General features: G+C 39.7%; 1 protein-coding gene across 1 annotated transcript; it reads left to right on the forward strand.

Moving 5' to 3' along the window:
- The first annotated feature begins 8,005 nt into the window (after window positions 1–8,005).
- Window positions 8,006–19,884, forward strand: LOC114098175 (mas-related G-protein coupled receptor member A-like). Its single transcript, XM_027942289.3, has 2 exons — window positions 8,006–8,183; window positions 18,625–19,884. Exons 1-2 carry the CDS (start codon window positions 8,173–8,175, stop codon window positions 19,634–19,636), a joined length of 1,023 nt encoding a protein of 340 aa, XP_027798090.1. The 5' UTR covers window positions 8,006–8,172; the 3' UTR covers window positions 19,637–19,884.
- The last annotated feature ends 1,203 nt before the right edge of the window (window positions 19,885–21,087 follow it).

Genomic DNA, 21,087 nt, shown 5'->3' on the forward strand with positions numbered 1-21,087 from the left:
TGGAAATCCATATGCAACAAAATGAAACTGAATCCCCTCCTCTCGCCATGCACAAAAGTTAACTCAAAGTGGATCAAGGAGCTTGATATCAAATCAGAGACTCTACGTCTGATAGAAGAAAAAGTTGGCTCCGATCTACATATTGTGGGGTCGGGCTCCAAATTCCTTAATAGGACACCCATAGCACAAAAGTTAATAACAAGAATCAACAAATGGGACCTACTTAAACTGAAAAGTTTTTTCTCAGCAAGAGAAACAATAAGAGAGGTAAATAGGGAGCCTACATCATGGGAACAAATTTTTACTCCTCACACTTCAGATAGAGCCCTAATATCCAGAGTATACAAAGAACTCAAAAAATTAGACAATAAGAGAACAAACAACCCAATCAACAAATGGGCCAAGGACCTGAACAGACACTTCTCAGAGGAGGACATACAATCCATCAACAAGTACATGAAAAAATGCTCACCATCTCTAGCAGTCAGAGAAATGCAAATCAAAACCACCCTAAGATACCATCTCACTCCAGTAAGATTGGCAGCCATTATGAAGTCAAACAACAACAAGTGCTGGCGAGGATGTGGGGAAAAGGGTACTCTTGTACATTGCTGGTGGGACTGCAAACTGGTGCGGCCAATTTGGAAAGCAGTATGGAGATTCCTGGGAAAGCTGGGAATGGAGCCACCATTTGACCCAGCTATTGCCCTTCTCGGACTATTCCCTGAAGACCTTAAAAGAGCGTACTACAGGGATACTGCTACATCGATGTTCATAGCAGCACAATTCACAATCGCTAGACTGTGGAACCAACCCAGATGCCCTTCAATAGATGAATGGATAAAAAAAATGTGGCATTTATACACAATGGAGTATTATACAGCACTAAAAAATGACAAAATCATGGAATTTGCAGGGAAATGGATGGCACTAGAGCAGATTATGCTTAGTGAAGCTAGCCAATCCCTAAAAAACAAATACCAAATGTCTTCTTTGATATAATGAGAGCAACTAAGAACAAAGCAGGGAGAGCAGGAAGAAAAGATTAACATTAAACAGATACATGAGGTGGGAGGGAAATGGAGAGAAAAGGGAATTTGCATGGTAATGGAGGGAGATCCTCATTGTTATACAAAATTACATATAAGAGGTTGTGAGGGGAATGGGAAAATAAAGAAGGAGAGAAATGAATTACAGTAGATGGGGTAGAGAGAGAAGATGGGAGGGGAGGGGAGGGGAGATAGTAGAGGATAGGAAAGGCAGCAGAATACAACAGTTACTAATATGGCATTATGTAAAAATGTAGATGTGTAACCGACGTGATTCTGCAATCTGTATTTGGGGTAAAATTGGGAGTTCAAAACCCACCTGAATCAAATGTATGAAATATGATATGTCAAGAGCTTTGTAATGTTTTGAACAACCAATAAAAAAAAAGAAATATTATAGCTTATGGTGAAGAAATGGATATAAAATAGAAAGAATGTTAAACCCAATGGGAATAATAGTATGATCCAATAATAAGATTCAGGCTAATGTAGAGTAGAACCAAAATACCTTGAGACTATTTCCCAAAACTGTTATTTCTTGTAAAAATATATGTTACATGTTTTTATTGGCAAAAAAAAACCCTACAAATACAAAACCATTCTACAGTTGCTCATGTTATCATTAATATATTTTTGCTTTTTTCCCTGTTCCTTAGGAAACTGTGTTGTCAAAGGCAGTTAAGTCTGTAGTTAAATTTAATGGGAACAAGAAAATACAAAACACTGAGCTATATGAAGTTGGATTTAAAAGCAAGATTAACTTAATTACTTCGAAACCACATGGAAGGTTTCATTGTTAAGCAAACTTTGAAAGAATGTCAGCTTAGAAAATCAGGCTACACGTTCAGACTTTGAATATACATGCTTTATACTAATTTAGGTGACAAATCATAAACTGGTTCAAAATCCAAGGAATCTACAATCAGCCTCTGTATCTACTGAAGGATTATTCATGAATATTCCCAACACTTATGAGAATATTAGTAAATATCATTCTGGAGTAACATGATTATTAAATATTAATAAAATGCTTCAAAATAAAAAAAAAAGAAATGTTACAGTCACAGAGTGTCTGGGTCTTCAGCTTGATTGATATTGCCTGAGGAGTCAAAGGTGTCATCCAACAGTTCTCATTTATTTTTTTTAACCTTTTTTTTATTGGTTGTTCAAAACACTACAAAGCTCTTGACATATCATATTTCATACATTAGATTCAAGTTGGTTATGAACTCCCAATTTTACCCCAAATACAGATTGCAGAATCACGTCGGTTACACATCCACATTTTTACATAATGCCCTATTAGTAACTGTTGTATTCTGCTACCTTTCCTATCCTCTACTATCCCCCCCTCCCATCCCCTCCCATCTTCTCTCTCTACCCCATCCACTGTAATTCATTTCTCTCCTTGTTTATTTTCCCATTCCCCTCACAACCTCTTATATGTACTTTTGTATAACAATGAGGGTCTCCCTCCATTACCATGCAATTTCCCTTTTCTCTCCCTTTCCCTCCCACCTCATGTCTCTGTTTAATGTTAATCTTTTCTTCCTGCTCTTCCTCCCTGCTCTGTTCTTAGTTGCTCTCATTATATCAAAGAAAGAACTCAAAAAATTAGACAATAAGATAACAAATAACCCAATCAACAAATGGGCCAAGGACCTGAACAGACACTTCTCAGAGGAGGACATACAATCCATCAACAAGTACATGAAAAAATGCTCACCATCTCTAGCAGTCAGAGAAATGCAAATCAAAACCACCCTAAGATACCATCTCACTCCAGTAAGATTGGCAGCCATTATGAGGTCAAACAACTACAAGTGCTGGCGAGGATGTGGGGAAAAGGGTACTCTTGTACATTGCTGGTGGGACTGCAAACTGGTGCGGCCAATTTGGAAAGCAGTATGGAGATTCCTGGGAAAGCTGGGAATGGAACCACCATTTGACCCAGCTATTGCCCTTCTCGGACTATTCCCTGAAGACCTTAAAAGAGCATACTACAGGGATACTGCCACATCGATGTTCATAGCAGCACAATTCACAATTGCTACACTGTGGAACCAACCCAGATGCCCTTCAATAGATGAATGGATAAAAAAAAATGTGGCATTTATACACCATGGAGTATTACGCAACACTAAAAAAATGACAAATCATGGAATTTGCAGGGAAATGGATGGCACTAGAGCAGATTATGCTTAGTGAAGCTAGCCAATCCCTAAAAAACAGTTCTCATTTATAATAGAGAGTGGAGGCGAGGTTTGTTTTTTAATGTAGCCAGCTCAGCATCCTGCCCTGTGTGAGCCCTGCTTTCCCCTAGGGGGTGCCCCCACCTGAGCTCAGTACAGGTCATTGGTGTCTTTGCTGCTTCAGCTGCACTTGAGCCTCTTCCCATTCTCTGGTGAAGACATTCATGGCCTGGATGGTAGTCTGTGCCTTGGCTGGGTTGTCAAAGCTCAAGAAGCCTGGCGAGACATGATGGAGAGGCGGGGGACAAAAGGTGATGGTAAGTGTTTTTTGTTTTTTGGTGTTTTGTTTTCGTTGTTGTTGTTTTTATGTTTATTCTAATTAGTTATACATGACAGTAGAATGCACATTAACACATCATACATAAATAGAGCATAGCTTCTCATTCTTCTGGTTGTACATGATGTAAAATCACACTGGTAGTGTAGTCATAATGCACATAGGGGTAATAATGTCTGATTCATTCTACCTTCCTTCCTACCCCCACACCCTCTCCCCCCTCATCACTCCCCTCTGCCTAATCCAAAGAAACTCCATTCTTCCCTAGACCCCCATTATTACTTATAAGCATTCACATATCAGAGAAAACATTCAGCCTTTGGTTTTTGGGGACTGGCTTATTTCACTTAGCAAATGCCAAAATACCATTCTTCTTTAAGGCTAAGTAATATTCCATTGTGTATATATATACCCCCATTTTCTTTAAATTGTCATCTTTTGAAGGACACCTAGGTTGCTTCCATAGTTTAGCTATTGTGAGTTGAGCTACTATAAATATTGATGTGGCAGTGTCCCTGTAGTATGCTGATTTTAAGTACTTTGGGTATAAACCTAGGAATGGGATAGCTGGATCAAATGGGGGTTCCATTCCAAGTTTTTTGAGGAATCTCCATACTGCTTTCCATAATAGTTACACCAATTCACAGTCCCACCAACAACGTATGAGTGTGCCTTTTTCCTCACATGCTCAGCAACATTTATTGTTGCTTGTATAATGGCCATTCTGACTGCAGTGAAATGAAATCTTATAGTAGTTTTGATTTGCATTTCTCTAATTGATAGTGATGTTGAACATTTTTCATATTACTTGTTGAGTGATTGTATTTCTTCTGTAAAGTGTCTGTGAAGTTTTTCAAAGTTCTTCGTATATTCTGGATAGACATCCAGATGAAAGAGCAAAGATTTTCTCCATTCTGCACATTGTCTCTTCACTCTGTTGGCTGTTTCCTTTACTGTGCAGAAACTGTTTGATATGATGTAATCCCATTTGTCAATTCTTGCTCTTATTTCTCAAGCTACTAGAGTTCTGTTTTGGAAATTGCTGTCTGTGCCTATATCTTAGAGTGTTCTCCCTATGTTTCCTCTAATGGTTTCAAGGTTTCAGATCTTACATTAAGGTCTTGGGTCCATTTTGAGTTGATTTGTGTACAGGATGAGAGATGGAGATTGACTTTCTATCTTCTTGTGAATATCCAGTCTCCCAGCACCATTTACTGAAAAGACTATTTTCTCCAATGTATAATTTTGGTAACTTTTGTCTGGAATCAGATGGCTGCATATGCATGGGTTTATTTCCAGGTCTTCTATTCTATTCTCTTGGTCTGTGTGCCAGTTTTTGTGCCAGTACCATGCTGGTTTTGTTCCTATGACCTATGGATATTCTTATTTGTGGTTCTCTCTAGAGCCAGTTACCCTGATAGTCAGGTTCCTGTGTGGTTCCAGGGGACGAAAATGGCCAACTCTATGGGACCCTCTTGTCGGGTCCCAACCTTCCTCTCTTGCCACCTGCCTGATGGCATCCAAAGCCTCCCTGGGTTGTGAGTTCAAACTGAGTACATTTCATTTTTTGTGACCTCATTGCATTGTGTTTATCCTGCCCTGAAACAGCTGAGCCAGCACCATCATTTAATTCTTCTTTGGCTCCTTTAGGCAGTGGCTAAAGCAGCACACCCTCCAGATGCTTCTCCAGAGTACTCTACAGGACACTTGCAGAGGAGGAGATTTTTATTCCCAGGAAACCTTGGAGATGTAGGAAGCAGAGTGGGGCAGAGACAGGGGGCCTCTGACTTGGTTGTCAGGTGTGGGTTTGTGAGTGAACACTGCCCTGCAAACTTGACCAGAGGCTATGTTCCTTTGGGAAGCATCTTCTGGTCTGTGAATGAGTCTGTAGATCCATTAGATTGTCCAATCTTTTGGAAAATATTGTCCTTAAAGATAACATCTCTGACTACATACAACCAGTCCAGTGGGTTTATGAAAAGCCCTCTGGTGACATTTGTCCTTAACATGGTGGCAGGTAGGCGTTGGATTCTGGTTATGAAAATCATGTCTTTCCCCTTAAAACTCAACGTTTATTTAGCTCTTATCTAGACCAATGTAAAGTCTAGAAACATGTGGAACACACGTCCCTGTTTGATATTGCAATCTCATTGTTGATTTCAAAGTGGAAAATATCTTGGAAAACAATTATTAAGAGTTTTAAGATGAATTAGGTTTGGGAAGACAACTTTCACCTCACAATTGGGCACCATTTGTTCTGGCTGTGACTTTCTCTCATTCTAATCGTCAGTCCTCATGGGGACAGAATTAAAAACAACTGACCCTTCCGTAGGTACGTCATTTATCTTCATTAAAATTAGGTCAGTATAGAATTCAGGACTCTTGGGTACCAGGGATCACTCATTCCACAAAGAACTCAAGTAGAAGAAATGGTCCACAATGAGTTGCTGTAACAACACAGCAAGTCCCTGTGGACCACAGACATTGAGGCTGCCCCTCAGATTTACCCTCAGCATGGGGAACTTACAATTGAATTCTAAGTATTCAGGTGACAGTAAAATACATACATATATATATATATATATATATATATATATATATATATATATACACACACACACACACATATATGAAAATACCATCCTTAGTTTTAAATTTTTTTCAACCAAATATGTTGATGACTTTTTTAACATAGTTTACTACACAGAATGCAGGTTCCCTGACTCTAGATCAAATACTCTCCTGACTCCAGCACTGAGCAGATTCTGTATCAATTTCCAAATGCTGCAGTAGAGCTTAGCTGCAGGTGAGAGTGACCTGCAGATGGGAGAAAACAGAATGTCCTGTTCCAGCAGAGTGCTCCGATGTGATGTCATCAGCTCCGCCTGTGTAGTGTCATGAAGATCAGCACTAGGGCATGATTTCATCACTTACGTAGCTTTTGCTAAGAATTTTTTCCATTATGAGGAAACCCATGAGGAGGGGTGGTGTGATTCATCTTTAAATTAAATTAATATTTTAGTCCTCATGTAAAACTTAAACTTTTAATCTTTTGAATCTCCCATATGAAGGATGTTTGAACAGTTGTGAATGGATTTTTTTAGAAACTTTGTTATTAAATTCTGCAAGTCATACTGGGACTCTTTTGAAATGTGTTTTCTATGGTCTCTTGGTCTTTAGTTAAACTTATATTTCTAACATCCTGTCATATGTGAGAATCTTGAACAGCCACTGAGAGAGAAGTGATGCAAGACTGGGTCGTTGGTGTTATACGTAGTCTTGTCGATTCATTTTTAAAAGAGAAATCAATGGCAAATAAGATAAAATTTTAATATATGCTTAAAGTCACTGAAGGGCATATAAATGTTGACTATATTATTTTATGGCCTAAGTGCCTAGTTTATAGACTTCTCCAGCATTAAGACTGTCCTCATTTGTGGTGATTCTGATGTCCACATAGAAGTTCATAACTTCTCCATCTTCTAGACATGCCTTCCTTTACCCTGGTCATCCACCCCGATCTAACCATCCAGTCCTGCATTTTATCATCACTCACATTGGTGTGACCTCCAAAGTCTCAGTTTCAAGTTCCCCCTGTCTGACCCTCACCTCTGATCTGCAGATAGGTTTTCCCTAGAGCCTCATCTCCAATGATCAATCCACTCCATCCACATTGGGTCAGTCTCTTCACCTCCATGGCTCACTGACCATCACTGCCTCACCTCCATCCTGGCCACCTTCAGATTCCAGAACCTACCATACAATCACTACCTTGCACACACGTCCTACCCCCTTGCTACAGTCCTCATTGCCAATTTACCAAACAAAACCCTATCTGGTTATATCCATCTGTCACTCACTCCACACCTGTTCTTAGGACTCAATGTGGCTGGTATGTGCCAACTTCCTCATATCTGGTGAGAAGAAGCAATTTATACACATGTTAAGAAATGAATGTTAATGTGGAAACAAATATTTACAGTTCGAAACTATAATCTTAACTATTAAATGATTTAAGGACAAACCCTTAACAAGTTGTTGCTTCTAGAGAATGGGACTTAGGAAGATAGTCACCGCTTATTTGATATGCTCTGCGTCATTTGAAAGAAATTGTAAACATGCACACCTTACTGCTATGACAAAAGAAAGAAAGGGCCAGGCCACGGAGGGCCTTGAGTGACAGCTAAGGAGTGTGCGCTTTGCTCTGAGTTAGAAGGCTTCCCAGAATGGCTCACTTTTCTTGGCACTGCTTGTCAGGAGGCAGCAAGAAGCTTCGGACAACCGTCACTTACAGGAAGGAGGGCAGAATGAGGTGGTCACGGATAGAGGTTGAGAAGTAGGAGGAGAGTCAGACCACATGTTGAGAAACATCACGTGACGACAAACGTGATGCAACTGGACTCAACACGCTCACAGGGAAGTCTTCGCGCAGAAAACCACAGGGCTGCCCAGTATCTTGAGAAGACAGACAGCACCTAAGTTCCCTCCGGCTCCTGAAGGCACATCTCAGGGGCAGAAAGTATCCTTTATCGACTGACAATCCCAGGAGGCTCCTTCCATCGACACAGGCCAGCTTGCCACATCCAGCAAGAGAATGGAGGAAAGGTAAGACTTTATCAAGATCTTATTTCTGTAAAGTTGCTGCTGTGTCTTTCCTCTCAGTCCACAATGGGGTGGAGCATTCAGGGAGCCCTATGACCCACAGGAAAAGACACAGGAGATCTGTGTGATCTCCCTCCTGGTGACTTGGGTGCTCTCAGACTTGACAGTGGGACATTCAAAGCTGCTAACCAAGATTGTTAATTAGGGTCCATCTTCATCCATTTAACCTTAGGGCTTCTCCTGCAAACTTGTCCAACTGGTGACTCAAACAGTAGAACTTTCTGACCAGGGAATACACTGTGTGGTCCAGCCAGATCAGAGACAGTTGCAGCGCACATTCTGTAGCTCAGCCTGATTGCAAATCTCAGCCAGTGGTCTTGCCACATAAGAGACAGTCTAATGCCCTGCCCAAATTCAGAGCAAAGGCAATAGCCCAGCCATCTAGACAAATTGAAAGAATTCTCTGCCAGCCAAGGGTCATCAGAAACTGCCCTTCAAAATCATAGTCTAGGGCTGGGGTTGTGGCTCAGTGGTAGGGCACTTGCCTAACATACATAAGGCACTGGGTTCAATTCTCAACACTGCATATAAATAAATGCATAAAATAAAGGTCTATTAACATCTAAAAAAATTTTTTTAATATCATAGTCTATACCACATAGTAAAATTCTATCCCTGCCATAGAACCAGTAAAGAACAAAATACAAAGGTCTCCACAAATATACAAACATCAAAATATAATACAAAGCTTACAAAGACTCAGTAGATCAGGACTAGCAAAAGGGGGGGGGGATGGACCTTAAACAAAGGGAAATCTATGAAATGTCAGGGGGAAAAAAAATTCAGAACAGTCCTCTTTAGAAAGGTCAATGAACTTCAAGAACGTAAGGATAAAATAATCAAATGAGGTGTGGGAGCAGATTGATGATTGAGAAGTGATCATCTCCCCAGAGAGACATCAATTTCAACCGCTCTTCATTCACCAAAGTACCTTCACAAGAGTTAAGGAAGAGTCCTACTGCCTAAATTTAGCATAATAATAAGAAACATTGCACCAGAAGGAAACAGTTGCCAGTTGCCCAGATCAATTATGAGTAGCTCACTGTGGAGAGAGATGCCCACTGCTTGAGGGAGGGGAAGGGAATTAAATCCAAGCCTTAGATTTGAAACCCAGTATCAGGCCCATCACAGTGAAAGATGGTGCCAAGGAGAGCCACACAGCCCCGCCCCCAGGTCATTGTCCAAGAACTGACTCTCTGGATGTGCATTAGCCTGATGCCCAAAGGACTGTCTCCACCATTCATACTCCAACCTTAGATAGCACATCGTAGAACAAGATTCTACCTGCAGGAGGTAGGGCAGGAAAGTGAGCACAGGACTTTGCCTTAATGTTCAGTGCCAGACACACTGCAGGGAGACCTAGCAGCAAGCAGAGTAAAAATGCCTTTCTCCCCCAAGCCAGTGTTTCTAGACCTGCTCAGACACCAGCCGGAGACCTGTGCCCTAGAGAGACAGACTTGTTTTAATCTGCATCATCCCTAGCCTCAGCGTGGGCCCAGGGTGCACTTCCAAGAATGTGCCAGTCCTCGCAGCTGTGACACTTAGGTGTGATTCAGCTTAGTATGAGTCTTCCCCCAACCTCAGGCTGCATGGATGGAGCAAAACTCTATCCACTGAGGTTTAAGACAGGGTGAAGCATAGGACTTTGCCTTGGAACAGTGTTGGGCCAGGGACACTTAATACTGGGAAGATCCTAATGGTACCTGATCCCAGGTCAGTGCTCATAGACAGGGCCTCTGGACCTGCCCCATTGCTGGGTAGAAAATTATGTGACCCCATTGATTGGAACTATGTCCAGGCCAGCATCACTGTGGATGGTTGTAGGTATCTCAGCCATGAGTTTACCACAGCAGCAGGCAGCCTGTAGCAGCATGGGTCATGGTCGTAGCCTGGGCTATAGTGGTCTTTATGTGCTGTGGGCCCTAAATATGACACAGCATTGTGTGCCACAGGACTTCCCACTCCTTCCCTTCCTCAATCCCAAGCAATCAATAAAGAGAGTGTAATTTTCTGATTGGGGGAAGAAAAAAGAGTTAGATGCCAAGTTGTTTCATTGAAGCATAAATCTAGTCCCTCTATGGTGAAGCCCAGGTCTGGCACAGCATGTCTGACCAAGTGCTAGTGACTGTCAAGATATGTGCTCCTACTGGGGCATCAGGCAGAGAAACTACACTTTTTGGACAGTCTCCTGGTTCATTTGAAGAACTCATCAATTGTGGATTTGGGATAAAATGGGAAGTGAGGCACCCTCTAGTGGTGAGATATTGACAACATGTCAGCAACAAAATTACCACAAGTATGGAGTTAGGGCGCCATCTAGTGGTTAAACTGTAGAAGAGACCACAGGCATAAAGAAAATAAGCAGCCTTCTTATTTGTGGAAGGACAGACACAAAGTCAGTTAACACTAGAATAAATACCCAGTCCTTCAATGTGCATATCATATAGTACTTGAAGAAGAATCAAGAACTTTCAGGGATGAGTGTGGGTAGAGAGTGTGCTTAGCAATGTGCAACTCCTCAAGTTTAATCTCCAGCACCAATAAAATACAAATCTCAGGAAACCATGCTTTCACCAAATGAATGAAGTTAAGATTCCAGAAAGCGACCCTACAATAACCAACATGGGCTGGCTCATATATAAGAACAGAGGATTCAAAACAGCCGTTTTAAGAAACGTAAACAGCATGTGGGCTGCTGGAACGGGGTAGAGTGCAGCCATGTCAGAATGTGATCCTGAGATGGACGTGTTCTTCGTGATCTGGCACCACAAGATCACCATCTTCACGGCCCAGCCTTGGTGGAGCTGACCTTCTGGCAGAGGATGCCTTTGAGTCTCTGCACGTGGAGCCCTTCTGTAGCCTGCAGTTTCCAGATGTGGTGAAGCCTCAGGATTCTGGAGGCAGTGCCAATGAACAAGCCGTGAGGGCCCCAGGCCCATCCCAGAGGCCCCTTCCTTCCAATAAAAGAGATTTGGGGGCTTAAAGAAAATGAGCTTCAAGAAAACAGAGGAAAAAGTCAGTGTTCCATCAGACAACAGAGGGGTTGGAGTAATTTTTTTAAACTTAAACAAATACTTAAGGTGAAAAGTATGCTAAGTAAAATTTAAACACAATAGATGGCACCATTGGAGTAGGTGGAACAGAACAAGAATTAATAAACTCAAGGATTGTCTATTTGACAATATATAGTTGAAGGAGAAAAAAGCAAAATTAATGAAGAGGAATAAAGAAAGCTTATGAGAAATTTGAGACAGCATTTAAAAATAATCATGTGGATTATTGGGACTAAAGAAGGACATGAGAATGTCAAAGAGTTAAAAAGCTCATTCAAACACATAATAACAGAAATCTTCACAAACCTAGAGATGGATACAAATATGCAAGTACAGTAAGGTCAGAGGTCACCAGTTAGATTCAACTCAACAAAGTAACCCCAAGACATTGCCAAGCTTCCAAGTTAAAGGAAAAGATAGGATTCTCAATGATCCAAGGGAAAAGAAACAACAAATAATGATGTTCTAGTTTGCCTTACAGAAGACTTCTAAGAAACATGACAGGCCAGGAAACAGTAAGATAATATTTTCATAGTTCCAAAGGGAAAAAAAAAACTACCAACCAAGAATATATATCGAAGCTACCTTTTGGAAATGAAGAAGAGATAAAGGCATTCCCAGATCATCAAAAGCTGAGATAATTTATCACCACCAAATCTGCCCTGCAAGAAATATTTAAGAGAGTTCCTCACGCTGAAAGGAAGGGATGCTAATGTATAAGAAGAAAACACTGGAAATTATGGACTCTCTGGTAAGAGTAATTATACAGACAATTTCAAAACATTGAATTTGAATACTATTATAAACATAGTGAGTAAACCATTCATATCTTTACCATAGAGACTAAAAACAAAATAATTTTAAAATAATTAAATTAATATAATAAGAGGTAGGCAATACAGAAAGATGTAAAATTGAACACAAAAAGTTGCAATAGGGGAAGGAATCTATCTCAAGGGTAAAATCCTTTTTAAAAATATTTATTTTTTTAGGTGTAGATGGACACAACACAATGCCTTTATTTTTATGTGGTGCTGAGGATCAAACCCAGGTCCTGCCTGTGCTAGGCGAGTGCTCTACGGCTGAGCCACAATCCCAGCCCCAAGTGTAAAATCTTTAATGTCTTTATTAGTGTATTGTTGTTATACATAATAAAATGGTTCATTTTGACATAATCATTCAAGAATTGAATATAATTTGCTCCACTTCAGTCCCTAGTACATCCCCTCCTCCCTCTCCCTGTTGCCTTTCCTCTACTCTACTGGTCTTCCTTCTATTTATTTATAGATTTCTCTTTAATTAGTGCTTTATAGATATACATAGAGGTGAAATTCACTATGGTATATTTATATATGTATACAGCATAATTTGGTCAATTCATTCTACTGTTCCTCTCTTTTCTTGTCCCACCTCACTCCCCATCAACCCTCTTCCTCTGCTACCCTGATCTCCCTTCTATTTTTATGGGATTTCCATTCCCCTACCTCTTTATCCTTATTTTGGTCTAGCTTCTACATATGATAGAAAATATTTTTTCCTTGACTTTCTGAGTCTGGTTTAAGGCATTAAGTTTTTTATTAGTAGTATGTTTTTCTTTTCCCAATTTTAGGATCAACATTATGTTTCTATCATTTTTAAATAGCTTATGATAATCAAAATATGTTTTATATGCCCCATGATAACATTAAAGCAATAGTCTATAACAGATACACCAAATATAATAAGCAAGTAATCAAAGCATAATATTAGACTAAATCACTTAATCCCCCAGGAAGACTGTAAGAAAGGGGGAAAGAAAGCAAGTAACTACAAAAAAAAAAAACTTTAAAAAAAATGTAACAAAATGTCAGTAGTAACACCTTGTCTACCAGTAATTACCTTAGACATAAGTGGATTAAATTCTCCAATAAAAACACATAGAGTGATTAAATGTATTTTTAAAAGATCTATGCAAATATTATATTTTATGCAAATGGAATCCAAAAGAAAGCAGGAGTGATCATGGTTCTATCAGATAAAGTAGACTTTAAATTCAAAGCAAACAAAGAAAGAGAAAGAGAAAAAAAAAAACATGGAAAGTCATATACAATTTAGAGGGGTCGATTCAGCAACAGGAAATAATAATTATCAATATATACACCCAATATTGGAAGATAAAATATATTAAAGCAAAATTAGTAGGCCTAAAAGGAAAGATAGACTTAAATGCAATAAGGGAATGGACTTTAACATGTCACTTCCAATAATGAACAAATCATTCAGACACAGTACTAACAGATACCAAAATTAATTTGTGGAAAACTAGTATGAATTCTTATAATGTGTGGTCTAACTCAGTAGATGGGAAACTTTTATTGCAGCTTCAATCTTCTCCATAAATTACCAAATCACCAAAGTTAAGTTATACTCTAGACCTATTGGGCCTACTTACAGAACATTCCATCCATATCTGCAGAACAAAAAATTGTCTAAATGGCACTTGGACCATTCTCCAGGATGGATCATATGGTAGGCTGCAAACATGTCTCAACAAATATTTTTAAATTGAAATAATATTATGTTAATATCGATTCCTATCATAATTCAATAAAACTAGAAATCAAAAACAAGAAAACTTTCAAAATCATACAAAAAGATATAAATTGAACAACTTATTCCTGAACAACCAATAGATTAGAGATTAGAAAATTGAACAATTTCTTGAAACAAATGATAAAACACTACATACCAAAACTTATGGAATATAGAAGAAGCAATAAGAGGGGAATTTAGATCAATAGACCCGTAATGGAGAAAGAACCAGGCACCATGGTGCCTGTCCTCAGTCTCAGCCACTTGAAAGCTGAGCAGGAGGATTATTTGACCACCTGAGTTCAAAAACAGCCTGAGAAACAAAATAGCAAGACCCCATCTCAAAAGCAGGAGGGGTGGAGGGGGTAGAAAGGTCTCAAATAAATAACCTATCATTGCACCTCAGGAACTAGAAAAATGAGAACAAACCAAACATAGTAGTAGTAGATGAAAGGAATAATAAAGACCAAAGATAAAATAAATGAAATAGATGACAAAACAATACAAAAATCGACAAAATAAAGAGTTGACTCTTCAAAAAGATTTAAAACTTTTTTAAAAAGACAAAAAATAAAAAAACAAAAGAAACAAAATTGACAAACCCTTAGCTAGACTAAGAAAAAAGAGAGAAGACTGAAATGAACAAGACAAAAAAAGAAGATATTACAGTTGATACCAAAGAAATACAAAGGATCATAATAGGCTACAGTAAAGAAATATATGCCCCAAAATTGGGTAGACTAGAAAAAAATGAATAAATTCCTAAACATGCACAACCGACTAGTGCTGAATCATGAAGAAATACAAAATTTGAGCATATCAATGATGAGTGAGAAGATTGAAGCCATAATAAAAGTCTCCCATCTGCTGAATTAGACCACACATTATAAGAATTCATACCAGTTCTCCACAAACTTTTCCAAAAAGTAGAAGAGAAGGGAAGACTTTCAAAGTTTTTTTAACATTAAAGCCAGAAAAAGACATCACAAGAAAAGAAAACTATAGGCCAATATTCTTGATAAACATAGATACAAAACTCCTCAACAAAATTATTAACAAACTCAGTTCAACACATTGAATCTGCTTTCATGGTACAATTGTCAATTCTTCCATGTACGTAGGAACAAGGTGACATGTAAGCATTGCATGAGCTGCTAGGAACCCAGGTTTTATTGTTTTACCTCCTTTTCAAAATTATTCTACAGTATGCATCTGAAAGGTCTAAAGAAGAAAACAGATGGACAAAACTCTAATAACTGAGGAATATTTCAAGAAGGGACTATTTACTGAGTTGGGCAGAATTTAGAGGTTACAATGCATTGTGAAGCACCCTAAGGCAAGCAATGTGAGATACTATTTCCACCTTCAGATTGGAAATAGGGACAAAGGAAAGAGCGGGTGCTACAGAGAAAACGGTCATAACTGTAGCTGCAGCCGCAGGAGAGGATAATCAGATAGAAGAAGCCCTGTCATTGCCAATGCAAGGTCTAAGGGGAAAATATACGCCTTATTCATTAGAGAGTAAGCTTTTTTTCACTTTAAAATAATGCTTCATTTCCAGTTTACAGTTAAACTGTAAACATATATACTGTTCTTTGAAAATTACAGGTTACACAAGGTGTATAGTAGGATCCCACTTTTATTAAATAGTATGATAATTAGTACCTATTTGTGTACAAAGGAAAGAGCTAGCAAGGATAATCATCAGGCTTTCTTGAACAGAGAGAAATATTTAAAAATGTGGTGACTGCCTCAATTTACTCTACATTAATTCTGACAAATTAGAATGATTTTCCAAAATGCATGTGCTTCCTTCGTAAATCTTTTTTAAAAACTTGAAAATATAAATTAAGAAAGAATCCATGCAGGCAAAATTGCAAATTAACAGAATGTCATTTTACTTATAAATCACAAAAAAAAAAAAAAAATCTGCAAGGGCAAGTGAAAAGGTCTGTGAATCCTTAAAGATGTATTTTGGAAAGTGTTTCTCTATGTTAATTGGTTAGATGGGTGTTTGAAAGTACTTGTATTTCTATTCCACTGAACAAATACCTAAGATCAAATAAAGAACTTGTTCAAAAGTTCTGTTACTAGAAAATGCAAGTGCATTTTTGAGAAAAGAATATTTGAGAAATAAAAGAATATTTGAGAAATATTTGAATTAAGCAGAAGGAATCGCTCTAATACTAAAACTAAAAAAAAAAAAATCACTTAACACAGGCAGAATGACCCTCCCTTCATAGGCTCAGCCATAACCTGGAAACATGAAAACTTGCCCTTCACCCACAAGGCCACCGGATATGAGATTGAAACCCAGGCCTCTGGAACAAGTCAGAGAATTATTACTGGGAGCAAAAGGTCAGACCCCTGACTGTCCCATAAAGACTATATTAAACTCACAAAAAACTATTCAGAATTTTAGTTTGACTGCTCTAACAGAGCCAATTATAATAATGACTTAAACAGAAGAGTGAAAGGGCAGCCTTGAGCTGGAGGCTCCAAGGCATCAGACATCAGAATTCCTTCTAAATTGCTGCTTCACTATCCCTAGAAAGTATCCTTAGCCTAGTTGTCCTATATGGTTCCAGGCCACATCAGGATTTACCCTAAAGAAAGACGAAGGAGGCTGGGTGCAGTGGCATAATCCTGTAATCCCAGCAACTTTGGAGGCAGAGGCAGGAGGATTGCAAATTCAAAGCCAGCCTTGGCAACAATGAGGTGCTGAGCAACTCAGTGAGACCCTGTCTCAAAATAAAATACAAAAATAGGACTGTGGATGTGGCTCAGTGGTTAAGTGCCCTTGAGTTCAATCCCCAGTACCAAAAGAAAGAAAGAAAGAGAGAGAGAAAGAACAAGGAAGGAAAAAAGGAAGACTATCTACTTCTATTAATCCTGTGACCCAGGATTTGGTTATATCAGTTATATCATTTCTGATCATCTCCCATTGGTTAGCACCTAGTCACAAGGCATTATCAACATTAAGAAAGACTGGGAAATGGGGTCCTTTTCTGATTTAAACCTCTTAGAAATATTATGTGACAGAAGGGGAGAATAGATATTGAAGAAAATTAGCAGTTTCTACAGCAATTGACTATCTCTCAGATTCTCTGCTCACATGAAAATATTTTGAAAGCTTCTCAGAAATAATAAATGATATGAGAAAAGACAGTGGAAAAAAAAAAACTTGGAAAGGGCTTCAGGAGTCCAGGAGCTGGTGTTGGAAGGTTCTTCTTACTGTAATCTCAGAAAATCCCTTTGTCTATTAAAGTCTCAGTTTCTTCCTGCGTTAAGTGAGGATAGTATAATAGATGGTCTTCAAGGCACACAGAGTTCATTGACTGGTGAACAAGTCCATCATGACTCATTCCTTACTGAGCCTCTGATTTTATGAAGAAGACAAATATATCACGCCCTAAAGACAAATGTACCTACTGCTAAGATCCCTGAGTGGAAATAACACGGGTTCTGGTTTTCCTCCCACAACTTTTCTGGCCATTCAGGGATATGGAAGCTGTGTCTCCACAAAAGCACATGATGGATGTGATCCATTCAGTCCTGGATCCTTGGAAGATAGTGCATCCTCTTTCCATTTGGAGGCTTCTTGCCCCTATAAATCCTCTGGATTCTGAAGTCATGAGTGCCTTTGTGAGGCAGGAAAGGGCTTCTGGATTCTCATATCTGTTTCTAACTGACTTCCACACACCTGTCTTTTTTCCCTGTTTAATTTGTTTCTCTTCCTCTGTTTCTGGAGTTTATATATGCTACACTGTTTTTTAATCCACAATTCTAGCTGTCATCTTGGATCACTTGGAAATTACTCTTCTGCTCTGCCTGCTCACATGTGTAATCAATACACAATGGTGGTGGATCCCAAGGACTGATTAAAAGGGTGGAACTTTAGGGTCCAAAATCACAGTGTGGGAGGCCAGGGATTGTTTGTCCTGCAAATCTATCTTCTTCTTGGTGTTGATGAGAAATTCAGCTCAAACACAACCCCTACCCATACTTTCAGTTATTTGAGCATATGTAGGTAATTCTTCTAAACATGCTCAGAGATGTCCACAAAAAGAATGATGATGAATGAAATTTCCTTCATCTTAATATAGATTTGTGTCCCTATACATTTTAATGTATTCTCATTTAACCAAAGTCTTCAATACTATTAGGCTCTGCATTTATTCATTGAATAAATATGATACATAGTATGCTCCACATCAAGTAAGATGCTAGGAATACAAACAGTGGGTCCGAGCATCCGTCTCTACTGATACTTTGAGCCATTTCTAGCTCATCAGGCTCAGCCATCCTCACACCTGTCCTAGCAAGAGCTCACATTCCCCATGGCCCTAAAACTTAAGATTTTCTTTCCTCTCCTTAGATGGAACACTCTTAGTCATTGGGTGTCATGATCACCTGTTTCTCTCTGAATTCCTGCACTAAGAAAAAAAAAAAAAACCTCTGGCCCAGAACAGTGGGGTTCAGGACCTTAGATAAAGCATTTTGATTGGGGGTATTAGAATCATAAAATTTTTCCAGTGTCAATAGAGAAGAGAGTCTAGTGCAGAGAGTCTAGACTTTAGAGTAAGCCAGAAACCGGTTTGTATCCAGGTTCCAGGACTCCCTGGACTTTGATAAGTCACTCAACCTCGGAAAGTCTCTCTTTCCTCCTCTGTAACAGTCTGACGGTGCTTTCCACGTAGCAGGGTGGTCCTAGAACAGTAATCATGCAGCAGGTGCTAACGTCTGGTTTGTGTTCCCAGGAGCACCAGTGGAGTGTTTCCGAGCACAAACCCAAACATCTCAGCCTGGGGGACGGAACTCACACCAATGAATGAAAAGGAAGGGACCGTTCCTGGAACTTTCAACAAAATGATCCTGATCCCAAACGTGGCCATCGTCATTTCCGCCCTCGTTGGACTGGCGGGAAATGCAATTGTGCTCTGGCTCCTGGGCTTCCGCATGCGCAGGAACGCTTTCTCGGTCTACATCCTCAACCTGGCGGGAGCCGACTTCCTCTTCCTCTGCTGCCACATTATAGATTCCGTGCTGGTGCTCGTCAAGTTTTTCTATCCTAACACGATCTTCCTCCCCTGCTTTACCACTGTGATGATGTTCCCCTACATCGCAGGCCTGAGCATGCTCACCGCCATCAGCATCGAGCGCTGCCTGTCGGTCCTGTGCCCCATCTGGTACCGCTGCCGCCGCCCAAAGCACACATCTACTGTCATGTGTGCTGTGCTCTGGGTCCTGTCCCTGCTGTTGAGCATCCTCAACAGGTATCACTGTGGCTTCCTGGATAAAAAATATGAGAATAACTCATGTCTGGCATCGAATTTTCTCAACACAGCATGCCTGATTTTTTTATTTCTGACTCTCTTTGGGGCCAGCCTGGCCCTGCTGTCCAGACTCTTATGTGGCTCCCAGAAGATGCAGCTGACCAGGCTCTACATGACCATCCTGCTCACGGTGCTGGTCTTCCTCCTCTGTGGCATGCCCTTTGGCATCCACTGGTTCCTGTTAATCTGGATTAAGATTGATTTCAATACACTGTCTTTTGGTGTGTATCTGCTGTCAGTTGTCCTGTCCTCTGTTAACAGCTGCGCCAACCCCATCATTTACTTCTTCGTTGGTGCCTTTAGGCAGCAGCTTAAGAAGCAGACCCTCAAGCTGCTTCTACAGAGGGCTCTTCAGGACACCCCTGAGGAGGATGATTGTGGAAGCAGCTGTCCTCAGGGAACCCTGGAAATGTCAGGCAGCAAAGTGGAGCCGTGATGAAAAGCCTCTGGCCTGGCTGTCAGATGTGACTTTGGGACTCAACACTGCCTGGCTACAAATGACACTTGTCTGCTTTTCTGTGGGTTTTATGCCCCTGAAATGCCTCAGTGATTCCCCAGTGTCTTTAAGAATATTATTTGAATGTGACTTTTCTAATTTTCCTAAGTTAAAAGCATTAATCTGAAAATACACTATCTCCATCATTCTTGATATTACCAATAAACTTCTCATGTTAACTTCCTTCAGATCTTCTTAGTGGATGCTTTTTGTTGTCATGGAAAAAAAAATCTCTTTCTAAAACCATAACGGTCTTGTTTGTGATTGTTTTCTACCTGGCCTTACAGAAAAAGAAGATAGCAAATAGTTTCCCATGAAACGTCCCATAGAATAACACCATCAGTAATCCTTTTACACTCATGAAATCATAAGATTCACTATGCTGAATCTTTTAACAACCCTCAGTATGTACTCTGACATCAACCAAAACACAAATCCTTAAAATATTTTTCAAGGAGAGTGCCTGCACATACTTATGCCACAGATCACACCATGATCTACTCTCACTCTTTTGTGATCCCAAAGAGGAATCCCTCGCCTCCAGCCAGCTCAGTTTAGTAACCAGTAATTTAGGATACCTATGGATGCAGAACCTGAGTGCTAGATAAGGAAGAGTACTTCACCTGGAGTCAGGTAACCTGTATTCTCAAATACTTGAAATTTAAACTGATAACTCTTCAGTTTTGCTAACCACACTAACTTTTTGCGGTAGGCATGAAAAGATAACAGAATGTGGACAGAACAAAATGAGAGGATAGACAATTCATAGTGACATTGTTCATGAAAGCTTAAGGTTCTTCAGGGAACAGTTATCAGAATATGGACAAAAGGAAGCAAGCAAGCAAGCAAGCTTCATCCCTGTGCCTTCTCATGTATTTTGTCATAATTTCAAGATTCCTCTTAAGAAAGGCCATAATGCTGCAGGGAGTGCGTGCAAGGAACAAGCAATAATATAATAATAAAGGCCTTGAAGAAACAGGGATTGGCGGAAGTTTCACAAAGTTAGTTAGAGTCAACTCCAAAATACTGTTGAGTCAAAGCCAACCAACCAGGTAAGCCCAGGTCAAGTCACAAGCCAACCACCTTCTCTCTACTTCCCAGGAATATATCCAACCAGATCAGAAGATGAAAATAAAATCAACAGAGAAATAGAACAAGAACTTAGGGAGGTGAAGGGAAAGAAAAAAGCAGTGGAATACCCTCAACTTCTCTGATGCTTTTTGGTCTGCAAAAAACCCACCTTTAAAGTAAATTCATCTTATACCTTGCATAAACATTCAACTCTTTCCATAACCTTCATGTAGATGATGATTTAAGAGTCATCAGAATCTCCTATTTGAGTTTTTCAGGTCATTTGCATCCCTTTTGGTATTCAGTATCTATACCATCTA

Source organism: Marmota flaviventris, chromosome 9 (genome assembly GCF_047511675.1).
Source record: "Marmota flaviventris isolate mMarFla1 chromosome 9, mMarFla1.hap1, whole genome shotgun sequence".
Classification (NCBI taxonomy): Eukaryota; Metazoa; Chordata; class Mammalia; order Rodentia; family Sciuridae; genus Marmota; species Marmota flaviventris.